Genomic DNA, 12,779 nt, shown 5'->3' with positions numbered 1-12,779 from the left:
GGCATATTTCTCAGAATAATCCAAAAGAAACTGGGTCTTCAGCTAGTGGATTTTGCCTAAGAACTTTTAAGCAAAAGCTATTAACACCGCATGTTACCTCCTAAACATATGCATGGTTAGACCCCATCTAGAGAAACCTCCCTATGAATTACTTAAGGGAAGAAAACCTAACGTATCACATCTTAGAGCTTTTGGTTGAAAATGTAATATTCACAATAATAGCAAAGAAGCTCTAGAAAAATTTGATGCTAGAAGTGATGAGGGAGTATTCTTGCGTTATTCACCACATAGTAAGGTATATAAAGTTGTTAATAACTGAACTATGTGTGTTGAAAAAAATGTGCATGTCGTATTTAACGAATCTAATCCTTCTATTGAGAAAAATGTGCAGGATGATGATCAAGAGCTTGGTCTTATAAGAAATAAGAATTTAATTTGACCTGTGCAAAATAGGGTGCAACACCCGTTACTCCCGTTAAATCAGCCATTAGAATACCCAGATCCTCAAATTCCAGACCTAAACTTCGAGCACTAAAAACTCGATCTGAAAACACCCAAAATCCTTCCGTCTCACGTGAATCTCTTTCAAGTTAGATAACCACGATGACGAAGAAGACGGTCGTAAAAAAGAAGCCACTGATAGAGGGAGGATAAGCAGGAAGCCACTGATAGAGGGAGGATAAGCAGTGTACGTGGGTAGAAGCCCAACGAAAGATGGAGAGATGTGAAAGGAGGGTAAAATTGGGAAATGATCCAGATGCCAGTTCAAACAAGGAGGAAACACAAGCAAAACCAAACTCTCCCATATCGAAAACTGAGATAATAGCTAAAAACCTCACTGCTAATAGATTAGAAAGTACATCTGGGAACAATAAGTAGAGAATAATCTAGGGTTGTGCCTAGCGAAGATGTGAGTAAAAATGGAGAAACCATTTCTAGGGATATGGTTGGGGAAAACACTAGTTAAAAGGGGGAAAATCTAGGGTTGTTGGTACTATAGAGGCTTCTGAAAAGGAAAGAGAGGTGACTTGAGGGAGGGTGATGGTTTGAGTGAGCCCTTGGGTACTGATACTCAGGGGGAACCGTGTGTGGAAGATGAAACTTCAGCTGAGGTGACTGTGAATGAGGGTGATGGTGTGAATGAATCTTTGGGTAATGATATTCAGGGAGAACCATGTGTGGAAGTTGGAACTTCAGTAGAGAGGAAACAAGGACATGATTTTGGAGCAGGTAGAGAGGAGATAGTGGAGGATAGATTATGTTCTAATACAAAGATGAGACCTGCAGAGAAGACAAGGCACCAGCTGATGACTTTTGAGTCAATAGCTGCTCCCTAATAGACAATGAAGCTGTGTGAAGGAGACAACTCCAGCTTCTATGCCTACCCTTAGGAGAAGGTCATATACCAGGGGAAGCAAGAAGTAGGCTGAGGCTACATCTCTTGAAGAGCTTGAAAGAAGGAGGAAAGGAAAAAAGAATCCGGTATTGCCGGAGATCCGATTGAGATACTTGATGAAGGTGGGAGGTTTGAGTAATAAAGAAGAAGAAAGTGAAAAATATGAAAAAAGATGGTGGTAAGATAACTAGTTTTGGAGAGAAAGGAGAAAAAATGCCACAATCTTGAAGGCTTTTAAGGCTAAGGTACTGAGAGGAAAGATAATTTCAGTTGTCAATAGAAATGGAACGACAGAGCTGGTTCAGAAACTAGAGAAACAAGGTGGAAGAACCTATTTCTAAAACAAGACAAGAGATTCTGTTAAAAAAAGTAGTGGAATTTTTTATCCCCTGCCGTGCAGTTGAAGGAGTGATAACAAGCATAGTAGGAGACATCGACATTGTGTTTGATGAGGAGAAGCTGGGTGAGATATTCAGGGTTACTGCCACTGGTTACTGTGAATATGTGAAGGGAATCTGGCCAATCAGAGAAGAAGGAATCACTCCTTTGTTTGTCACCAAAAAATTCTCTAGAAAAGAGGGGAAGAAACATAGAAAATTGTGGAAGAGGAAAATGTCTCATTTTCACAAACTACTATTTGAATTTGTACACAAGCTTGTGCTAAGAAGGTTGGAAAGAAGACATGAAGCCAATGCTGTTGACATGACCTATATGGATCTACTGGAGAGGGAAGAAAAGATAAATTTTCATGTGGTAATGATCATAGATAGAGTGGCAAACATGTCCAATAGTAAGCATTCAACTCCCTATAGGTTCATCTTGTATGAGGTAATTGCTCACTTTGGAGCTCATGTTAGCAAGTATAAATCTGGAAATATGTTGGATGTTCTCGGGAAGAAATTCTGAATAGTTGTGGGTATAAAGAGGAGGCTAATTTTATTATTATTATTATAATTGTATAAAAAGAAATATAACTATTATTTAAAAATAAAAAATACAAATATAAGATATCTAATGTTGCTAAAATTGAAAAGTGAAAACTAAAATTTAAAAAAGAAAATTAACAATATATAAAATAAAGATGCGCATTTCGCACTTCGTAATGCATTAATCGAGCATTTATTGGGAGAATAGAGGCGAAAGTTAAATATTTAGATGGTACTTAAATTAAATTTGACTGTGATGTAATATTTATTTAATTATCTTTTATCAATGATTTCACTTTTAGTTGATTTATCCTTTAAAATAATTTTGTAATAAATAATTATATAAATGGTGAATGTAAATTATATATAATGAATATGGAAAAAAGAAAAAAAATAGTATTTGTTTGAAGGAAAAAAAATAAAAAGTAAATAAAAGATAATAATATAATATAGAAGAGAGAAGATTTGGTATAAAAAATAACGTAATGGTTGGAATAAATTCGGTGTTACACTATTTTGGTGTGAACTTTGGTGTTAGGATCGGAGATGGCCTCAGAAGTTCAACATCTATTTTATATATAAACAAGATGCTTTTGCCCTCTGGCTCTGCCCTTGATTGTGATGTTACCCGCCATAGAATTCTTTCTTATTCCAGGCTCCCCCTCGTTCCCCCCTTTACGGGTGCTACAAGACTTGGCATGACATATTTAACATGCTTCGATTTAGTTATTACTTTGATACCCCGTCCAATTTTTTTTTCGTGATATAAAATGGAAGAACTGTAAATTGTCGAAGTGATGATTGTAATGGTGCTACTAATCATATCTTCAGAGTTGGCCTAATTTTCAGCTGAAGCAAAAGACTGAGCAGATTTTTACTTAATTCGCAAAATAATAAGCTTTTCCTGTCTATTGCTAAGTTAAGTATTAGAACCGGTAGTTGACACTAATCCGACGCAAAGTGTCCGAAATAAAAGTAATTCAGATTTAGCCAGAACAAATAGATATACACAAATAAATGAAATTGGATGCTACAATTTCATATTATGAAAATTGATAATATTGTACACTGATCTATATTTATTTTGGTGGGAAGTAAATTACCAAAAGGAAAAAGAAAATTGAAGGAAAAAGCGTGTAATTTAGTAAAGCAGTTCAGTAGAATCGTGTCTTGTTGTAAGCCTACAAAGTTTTAGCAACTCTTCAACAACTTCATCTATTTCTTTGGCTCCATTACTCTTCAAAATTTCACTATACTCTCTTGCTCTTTTTCTCAATCTCTGCCCTGTTTTCTCTGCCACCACTTTCCTTATGACCTTTGCCACCTCTTGTCTATCAAGATTTCCATTTTTGTCCCTAACAGCCTCTTCACCTACCCCTGCATCTACTACCAACTTAGCATTAAGCGGCTGATCAAGATGCATTGGCATAGCTATAATTGGAATTCCAAGTTTAAGTCCTTCCATTACTGAACTCCATCCACAATGGCTCACAAATCCACCTATACTTGAATGTTGCAAAATTCTTAACTGTGGAGCCCATCCTTGTACTACTTTTCCTCTGTTCCCAATTCTATCAAGAAAACCTTTTGGTAGCGATTCTTCTAGGGTGATTTTTGTTCCCACTGGAAATCTCACAACCCACAAGAAATTCACCTTGCTGAGCTCTAACCCATAAGCCAGTTCTTCCATTTCCTCCTTTGACAGGAAATACTCACTCCCAAATGAAGCTAAAACTGTGGAACATCTTTGTTTACTGTCTAGCCACTTCATTACCTCTGAATTCTCATGCTCTGTTTCTGCCGCTCTAACAAGTGGTCCAACTGGAACATACCTGAATGTAGGAAAAATTAATTAATTTAAAAGAAAATACATCGACACCTTTTTCCCTAACAAACAAAATAGAAAAGGAAGGTCATTTTGTGACCACCAAATATTGGATGCTTTTTTTTTATTTGATTCGTTATGAGCGTCAAAGTTTGAGTAGACGCGACATACCTTTTGTCGCATAAAGTAGAGAGAAAATCCATGTATTTTCCTTCTAGCTCTCTGATAGTCTTGATCAAGATGATTTCAGATGATCCATCTATGCATCCATTGACTCTTCGCTGTGTATCTGTATATCCATCATCATCAGTCGGTTCAAACATATGTCTATTCCTGTCGTACTCATGATCTCTAAGATAAATAGCTGAAAAAGGGTATTCAGAAACAAGCTTCTTTCTACCAATATGAAAAAGATAACAACTTGCTGCTGCACCAGGAGTAAGAAATAGAACAGATGGTATATTCTGTGAAGCAGCCATAGTTGGAACCCATGGCTGAAGAAAATCATACATAACCAAATCTGGCTTCAAAGTATTAAGTATTTGAAAAAAGCTTGGTTTGGCCATATCTAAAGCATTTTTTAGAGTGGACATGAGATGGGGTGGTAGGCCATTTGTGGTGTGGTAGTGAGGAGGAAGTTCAGGTAAATTTGGAAGGTGAAGTTCCACTATCTTTATTGAAATTGAATCTTTTTCTGAAATTGTTTCTTTGAAAGAATTGATATTGACTGGTGTGGAACATATGTATATGTAGAAATTTCTCTTGGAGAGTGCTTTGGCTAGTTCTATGAAGGGACATATGTGACCATGTGCTAGCCATGGCAACATTGCTATTCTAATGCTTCTCTGTCTTGTATCCATAGAAAAGTTTGAAACTACAAAAAGAGGGAAATCAAACACAATGAAAATGATGGGACTATAGAAATCATTTTTAGGACATGTATTTATTATAGGATAAGTGTTTTTTAAGCTTTATCTTCTTGTTGCAGCTATACGGATAGAATGAGCAAGAAAACATGTAACGTGGCAGCAGAAGGAAAATCATGAATACGTGGCAGTAGGGAAGCGTGTACACACGAGCATGATACTAAGAAAGAGAAGAAAATGATTGAGTTTGTGATAAAGTCAAAATGCAATATGCAGCGTAATCCCTTTTTGTGAGAAGTTCTACGAAAGTAAATTGAATACCAGGAGCCTGTTTAGAAAGTCACCTCTAAATTGAATTTGATCGTAATCGGTAAAAATATATATATATATATATATATATATATATATATATATATATATATATATATATATATTCTGATAGTTTACATACTATGTTAGATAATTATTAAGGTAATTTAGTAATAATATTTTTACCATCTAGTACATATTCAATTATACTAGCGCCGCCGACTGTGTAGTGACATTTATTTGCAAAATAATTACGTGTTATAGCATCTTTATATATATATATATATATATATATGTTCTGATAGTTTACATACTATGTTAGATAATTATTAAGGTAATTTAGTAATAATATTTTTACCATCACATGTTGCATTTCATTGAAAGCAAAATTACCAAATATGTAGGCGATTTTACAGTACCTTGCAAATTTGGCATTCGAATATTCAATCAATATAACCTCATTATGGTTATAATTTATAATAGTCACGGTTATACGTTAAGCCTTAAATATTTTTGCTGCAAACATAAGGCTCATTCCTCCGTATTTGATTTTTTGGTGAAGTTCCTATAGTCTTTGAAATATGAGTGGCTATAGGTTATCTGCACCTTTCCCCTGATTAATTTAAAAGTGATTATGTCATTTTTTGTTTTTAAAATTATATCCTAACGAGCATTTTTGTTGCAAAAGAACTGTTTCAATAGTGAAATAGTTATATATGTCTTTTTAAAAGTCAATTTACTTTTGCCTGTAATTATGAAATAATAATATTTTTAAAGACTCGAGTGCGAGTCATAGTGAATTTTGGCCTATTAGATTGAGGGTAAGACGGTGAGTTCAAGTCCAATTCACTATGTTGATGATAAAAGTTGGGTTTGAGTCCCAATTCATTATAAACTAACATGTTTTTATATGGGTAAGGCAGTGGGTTTGAGTCCCAATGCACTCTATTATACTGTTCACGTAGCAACTTTGCAAGGAACAGTGAGAAGCCAAATAATACCAATGCCTTAGAGTAGCCATGTACCAAATGCCTCAAAGACCAGCATGTACTTGAAAAACCTGATACGAATGGAATACAGAAGCAATAAGATGCCTTCTGTAAGTCAGTTTCTCACCTTGAAGAACTATGAGTGACACATGCCATTTCACTTTAGATTGTTTAATTTCTATAGCCTTTTCGGGCTAATTAACCAGTTAGAGTTTCCACAGAAAGAGCTATGAGAAATTGGACTTTTGACGGACAGACATTGTTACAAACATCAGTTAGGTCAGCTTTTTTTTTTGATGAAGTAAGGTGTAATCATTAAGAAGGCATCAAGAGGATGCAAAAGCGAACAAAAGTTACAAAGAGACTGTTAGCTCTATAAGTACAAAAAACTATGCTAGGATCAGGGAGCTAACAAAGTCCAAAAAATGATCAGTGCTATTTACAGGGGTCATGAAGTTCCAGCTAAAAAGACTAACTAAACATCTAGCCTTCAAGAAGCATGCTGGAGTTGAGACACCATCAAAACATCTGCGATTTCTCTCTGTCCAGATACACCAAAAAATAGTTGCTGGGATCATTTTCCATATCCTTCTGATGGCCTTATCAACTTTCCACAAAAACCAGCTATCGTAGGCTTCGTTGACTGACTGAGGGGTGACCCAGGATAATCCAAATATGGAATAAAAGAAATTCCATAAGTCAGCTGCAAGTGAACAATGAAGGAATAGGTGGTTTATGCTTTCTGCGTTATGGAGACACATGTAGCATCTGTTAACTAGTATAATGTTTCTCCTGGTTAGATTATCCTGGGTGAGACATGCCCCTTTCAATGCTGTCCATGTGAAACATATTACCTTAGTAGGCAGCCTGGTCTTCCATATGTGCTTCCAAGGCCAATTCTGTAATATCCCATTTTGAGAGCAAATGAGATTGTAACCGGCTTTGACTGTGTATTTGCCTTCCTTCGAGCTTCCCCAAGTGATTTTGTCTGGCAGTTGTTCTTCAATGTTGTAGCCTTCTAAAGCTTCAAAGAGTGCCAGTAGATCATTGATTTCCCAGTCGTGTAGGTTCCTTCTGAATAAGGGATTCCAAGTGCTTCCTTCCCTATTCTGAGCTATAGTGGAGTTCTGATTGCAGGCTATCTGAAACAGCCCAGGGAATGAGTCCTTCAGAGTTGAGCTTCCAATCCATCTTTCCTTCCAGAATTTCACATGCATTCCATTGCCAACTTTAAAAGTTACATTCTCAAAGAACTCACTCCAGTTTCTGCTAATATTTTTCCATAGGCCAACCCCATGGGGGGTTGAGCTATTTTTGGTACACCAATGGCTTTGCACTCCATACTTGGCATCAATGACATCTTTCCAAAACCCATTCCCCGGTTGACCATACCTCCATAACCATTTCCAGAGCATACATTTGTTGTGAGCTTTTAGGTCCCTGATGCACAAACCTCCTTGTGACTTTGGTTGAGTGACCTTCGACCACTTAACCAAGGAAATTTTATGGGTTAGGCTATTCCCTTCCCATAAGAATCTCCTTCTGAGTCTATCTAATTGCTTTAAAACTGAGCATGGGATAGGGAATAATGACATGTAGTATGTTGGGATGCTATCAAGAACACTGTTTATTAATGTGAGCCTGCCACCCATGGAAAGGTACACATCAGTTAGGTCAGCTTGAAATGAACTCACCTTGATTGTCATCCCCACGTTCGAAAAAAAATTCTCGTGTACAGCAGCGTCAACCAAAAGACCTCAAGCATGAAACTTTAACACTTAACCACTATTCTACTTGATGCATTGAAGAATTACAAAAACAGCATTAGTTCAAACAGCATAAATAGATTAGTATAATAAGCAGTGCATGAACAGTAATTGCCTCGGCTTTTATATTCCCTGGTGCTCTCAATTTTGAGTCCTTGACTAAGTTTACTAGAACCCAGCCGAAGAATGCTTCAACCCTCTCTCCCACAACTATTTCTTTCTACGAACCAATTTCAACTCAAATTCGGGCCTCCTTCAATGATTATTAGAAGCAACATTTCCAACGATACTATAAATCCAAGCAAATAACCTTTTGAAGGAATAATGAAACTTTCTCCAAAAACATAATCTGAAAGCAATCCATAATTCTAATTACAAGAAGATGTTCATGAGAATGAAAAACAGGAATCCTAATATGCACTCTATGAAGGAATCTGAAGTAATTGCTACTAAATCAACTTAGAGATAACAATTAAAGAAAGGAAATTAGACATAGCAGAAAGAATGAGAGGAAATAGAAGAGAATCAGAAAATAAGCAAAAGAAAGATCAGTTTATCATTCAAGTCTGCCTTCGCAAAATGGAAACATACGCAAAATTCCCTTTCCCTTCTAGAACAGACCTGAGGACTAAAATCTGAATAATTAAACTGATTTTGACCAAACATCTTCAGTTGGACGTACCGTCCCAAATTCACCAATTCTGACACCAGGGAACCGTAATCACGACAGAATCCAAATCAACACAGAGTCGGTGTGACCCACATCGGTGGAGTAAAACGATTTCGGGAAAGAGACTTAAATTGACCCTTCAAGGTGCCATCTGCTATATTGAAAATACCCATGTCCAAGCCGCCCCCTTCTACATAGTCACTGTATTGTTCATAAATATCATCAGTAAAATAAATACAATTGGGGTTAACTCCAGGAAATTGAGAAGCTTGGACTGACAGAGATGCATTAGCACCCAAAAAGATAGCCCTGTCCCCTATTTGTTTGGTTTCCGTCAATGTACCAGCAGCTAAATCAACCTCGTAAACTCGAAAAGAATTTGTATGAAAAATGAGCCGGACCTCCTCATCATCATAAACTTCACGCTCAAAGACAGGTGTGAATGGAAACCTGGGCATTCCCAAACTACCATGTCGCACAACTACAAGTAATGATCCTAGTGATTCTAAGATGTAGTATTCAGCTCTCCTGTGATATCCCATTTGATAGATATCCATTGATGAAGGCAACTGAGCTACTTTTTGAGCCTCAGCACTAGTAACATTGCAAACTAGCACATTGCCTTGCATATCAACTGCATAAAATTTGCCATTAAAGTAAACCACATCGCAATGTTGATCACAAGAATGAGGGTCATAGTTTTCTCTTCTAATCCTGGTCCATTTCAAGTCTCCTGGCCTCCAAAAACTGAGGTACTTATTTTCTACCCTCAATAACCATAAGAACATAATCTGATGTTTTAGAAGGACTAGCCGACAAAACAGCCTTGTCAATAAAATTCCATATATATCGAGTCTTGTTGCGGGTACAATCTTCAGTGGTATTTTGATGCGGCAGTTCAATCTGAACACCGGAAAAAGGATGCAGCAGACTAATTTCACCGTGTATTCCCAAATCTACTGTGACAAGCCATCCCATAGACTCCAGACATCTTTTTCCGTTGGCTTTTGGTATCCTCGTCTTGAAAATCAAGTCATTGCAGAGGTTGAAGAACTTTCTACATGAATTAACGTCGCTTCCTTCTTCCTCGGCTAACATAAGCCATGGAACCCTAGGCAGGTCACTGTTAAAATTTTCCTTGGTGGCCGCAAGTTGCCAGGGTTTGCAGACAGCGGCGAAATTAAGGTAGTCTCCAACCAAATTCAAACGCCTGGCTACGTGAACTAGCACATCATACTCAAGTTCTGACCAATTCGGTATCAAAGATGTACTACTTTGTGCCATTCTTAGATCTAATAACCTTCTTTATGCACACGCCCAAACCTCCTTTTATGTTCTTGAGAACTGAATCCCTCTTACGGGAGAATTTTCGGGACAAAATCCAACTGTAAACCCTAATGAATCCCTCTTGTGGTATGTTTCAGAATATTTCAATATTTTGGAAGATTTGGAGGTATAGAGTGCAATATTTTTGGGATACTCAATGTAATTTTAAAATTTAGGTAAATCATGAAAGCCAGTCCTACAAATGGGTACTGTTATACATATATTATATTATGTATGTTTATGTAGTACTTCATTGTAAATGAGTTTTCTGATAGTAAAACTTATCCATAATGGACTCCGCTGTAAATATGTTTATCTATTTAGTACTCCGTTGGAAATAAGCCTACTGAAGAAGCTTATCATTTCGGTACTCCGTTATGGATAAATATTTCATTCAGTAGAAGATTACCTATATATGGTACAACAACAACTTACAAGAAGCTTACACAGCAGCTTGAGGTAGGAGCTTACACACCAGATTACAGTAGCAGCTTTTACAGCAACTTCCTTTCTTATACTAGTAGAGAAGAATTCAGTTCATTATGTACATCGGTTTGAAGTTGAATAATATATCCGTTTCTCCCTATACTTGTCTTTGATTTATTTACTTTACAGTCGTTATTTTATAACATGTTATCAGCACGAGAATCTGCCATCTCGAGCAAATACTTTGAAAGTATTTGAGGTACGAACTTACTTTTTCTAAATAATGTCAAATCTTTCTAAATTTGAATTTGTATCCATGGATATATTGGGCAAAAGCTACATGTCCTGGGTGCTTGATGCTGAAATTCATCTTGATGTGATGGGTGTGGCAGACACCATCAAGGACATCAGGCATTAAAGCAAGACTGTGCCAAAACAATAATATTCCTACGCCATCACCTTGATGAGGGTCTGAAAATGGAATATCTTATTGTTAAAGATCCACCCGTACTGTGGAATATTTGAAAGATAGATATGACCACCTCAAGATGGTCGTTCATCCCAGGCACGGTATGATTGGACTTATTTAAGGCTACAAGATTTTAAATCTATCAGTGAGTATAATTCTGCTATGTTTAGAATTATTTCCCAATTGAAATTATGTGGTAATAATATTACTAATCATGATATGTTGGAGAAAACTGTCACCATTTTTTATGCCTCGAATATTCTCTTCGAGCAGCAATATCAAGAGATGGGATCAAAAAGTATTCTGAACTTATCTTACATCTTCTTGTAGCCGAGCAATATAATGGGCTATTAATGAAATACCATGAAAGCCGACCTACTGGTTCATGTCCATTCCCTGAAGTGAATGAGACGAATATCCACCAAGCTAAGCGTGGAAGAGATCGTGGCCCCAGGCGTGGTCGGGGGAAGAAACTCTAATCACGGTAATAATAATGCACTAAAGAACCCTCCGCACCACCAGCAATATAAAAGGAAGGAAAACAAAAGCATGAAACGGTGCAAACAACAAATGCAGAAAATACATGCTATAGATGTGGAGGAAAAGGGCACTAGTCACGTACCTGTCGTACGCCAAAGCACTTGGTTGAGCTTTATCAAGCCTCCCTAAAGAAGATAGAGAAAAATGTTGAATTAAATTTTATTTCTGAAGATAATTTAGACTTCGTACATTTGGATGTAGCTGATTACTTTGCACTCCCGAAAGGAGAGACAAGTCATGTGATCGGTGATGAATCTGTAGAAATATAAATATTTTAATTGTTATTGTTTGTAGTAGATAGTATGATTATGTAATTTTTTTACATAAATAAATGTTATGCTTTAATAATGATGTTTACTATAATATATTTTGTTTATGTCATTTTGAAGAATATGGATAATCCTCAAATCATGTTTGGATCAAAAATCAAGCATGAATATATTTGTGTAATTGATATTGGACCAACTCATGCCATATTCAAAGATTAGAAATACTTTTCTTATTTGAATAGAGAAAAGGCAAATATTTCTACAATTTCTGATAATATAAGTTTGATTGAAGGCTCCGAAAGAGCCACTATATTTCTGTCTTGTCACACCTCCTTTTTTTCTACCCCCGGAAAGGGTATAAGGGAGTTTTTCCAATTTAAGTGACAATCGAAACGTGAGTTTTATTTAAGATCAGAGTCGCCACTTGGGATAGTTTATGGTGTCCCAAGTCACCGGTTAAGAATCCCGAATCGAGGAGATTTGACTCTAGTTTAATGTCTGCAAAACAAAGAAATCCGGGTAAGGAGTTCTGTTAACCCGGGAGAAGGTGTTAGGCACTCCCGAGTTCCGTGGTTCTAGTACGGTCGCTTTGATCATACCTGGCTTAATCAAATTGTTTAATTACTCATTTTTAAACCTATGTGCATTTGCTCTTTTTTAATTAAGAAATTATCTTAAAACAGGTCACGCGTACGTGTACCCGTTTATTTGGCGCGTTAAAGATTATGTCACGCGAACGTGTCCACAATCAACAACTCTTTATTATTATTAAGAAAGTTTGGCCAAAGTTGCGCGAACGCATACTCCGGTTTTATTTTTAGGATCGTAATTATGTCATGCGAACGTGTACACAACCACGATGGTATATTAAACGTGCCTAAAGCAAACTACGAATATTATTTTTACAACACTTAACAAGCGGGACATAGTGATTTAATTATGGATGGCACACCTCGGTCTGTTTTTAAAGAATTATATTTAACTAAAGCGGACTATTTTAAT

At 36.5% G+C, this 12,779-nt stretch overlaps 1 protein-coding gene across 1 annotated transcript; it reads right to left on the bottom strand.

The window, feature by feature from the left end:
• On the bottom strand, positions 3,329-5,078 carry LOC109225627 (beta-D-glucosyl crocetin beta-1,6-glucosyltransferase-like). Its single transcript, XM_019390365.1, has 2 exons — positions 4,319-5,078; positions 3,329-4,154 (listed from the first exon to the last, which is right to left on the bottom strand). Exons 1-2 carry the CDS (start codon positions 5,005-5,007, stop codon positions 3,464-3,466), a joined length of 1,380 nt encoding a protein of 459 aa, XP_019245910.1. The 5' UTR covers positions 5,008-5,078; the 3' UTR covers positions 3,329-3,463.

This window comes from Nicotiana attenuata, chromosome 5 (genome assembly GCF_001879085.1).
Source record: "Nicotiana attenuata strain UT chromosome 5, NIATTr2, whole genome shotgun sequence".
Taxonomy (NCBI): domain Eukaryota; kingdom Viridiplantae; phylum Streptophyta; class Magnoliopsida; order Solanales; family Solanaceae; genus Nicotiana; species Nicotiana attenuata.
Note: the sequence above shows the minus strand (reverse complement) of the source record. Positions and strands in the feature narration are given on the sequence as shown.

Bases quoted from the DNA above. Each gene is read 5' to 3' on its own strand.
- LOC109225627 (XM_019390365.1), bottom strand. From the start codon at position 5,007: ATGGATACAAGACAGAGAAGCATTAGAATAGCAATGTTGCCATGGCTA. The intron at 4,155-4,318 runs GTATGTCGCGTC...TCCTACATTCAG, and splicing joins TCTACTTTATGCGACAAAAG to GTATGTTCCAGTTGGACCAC.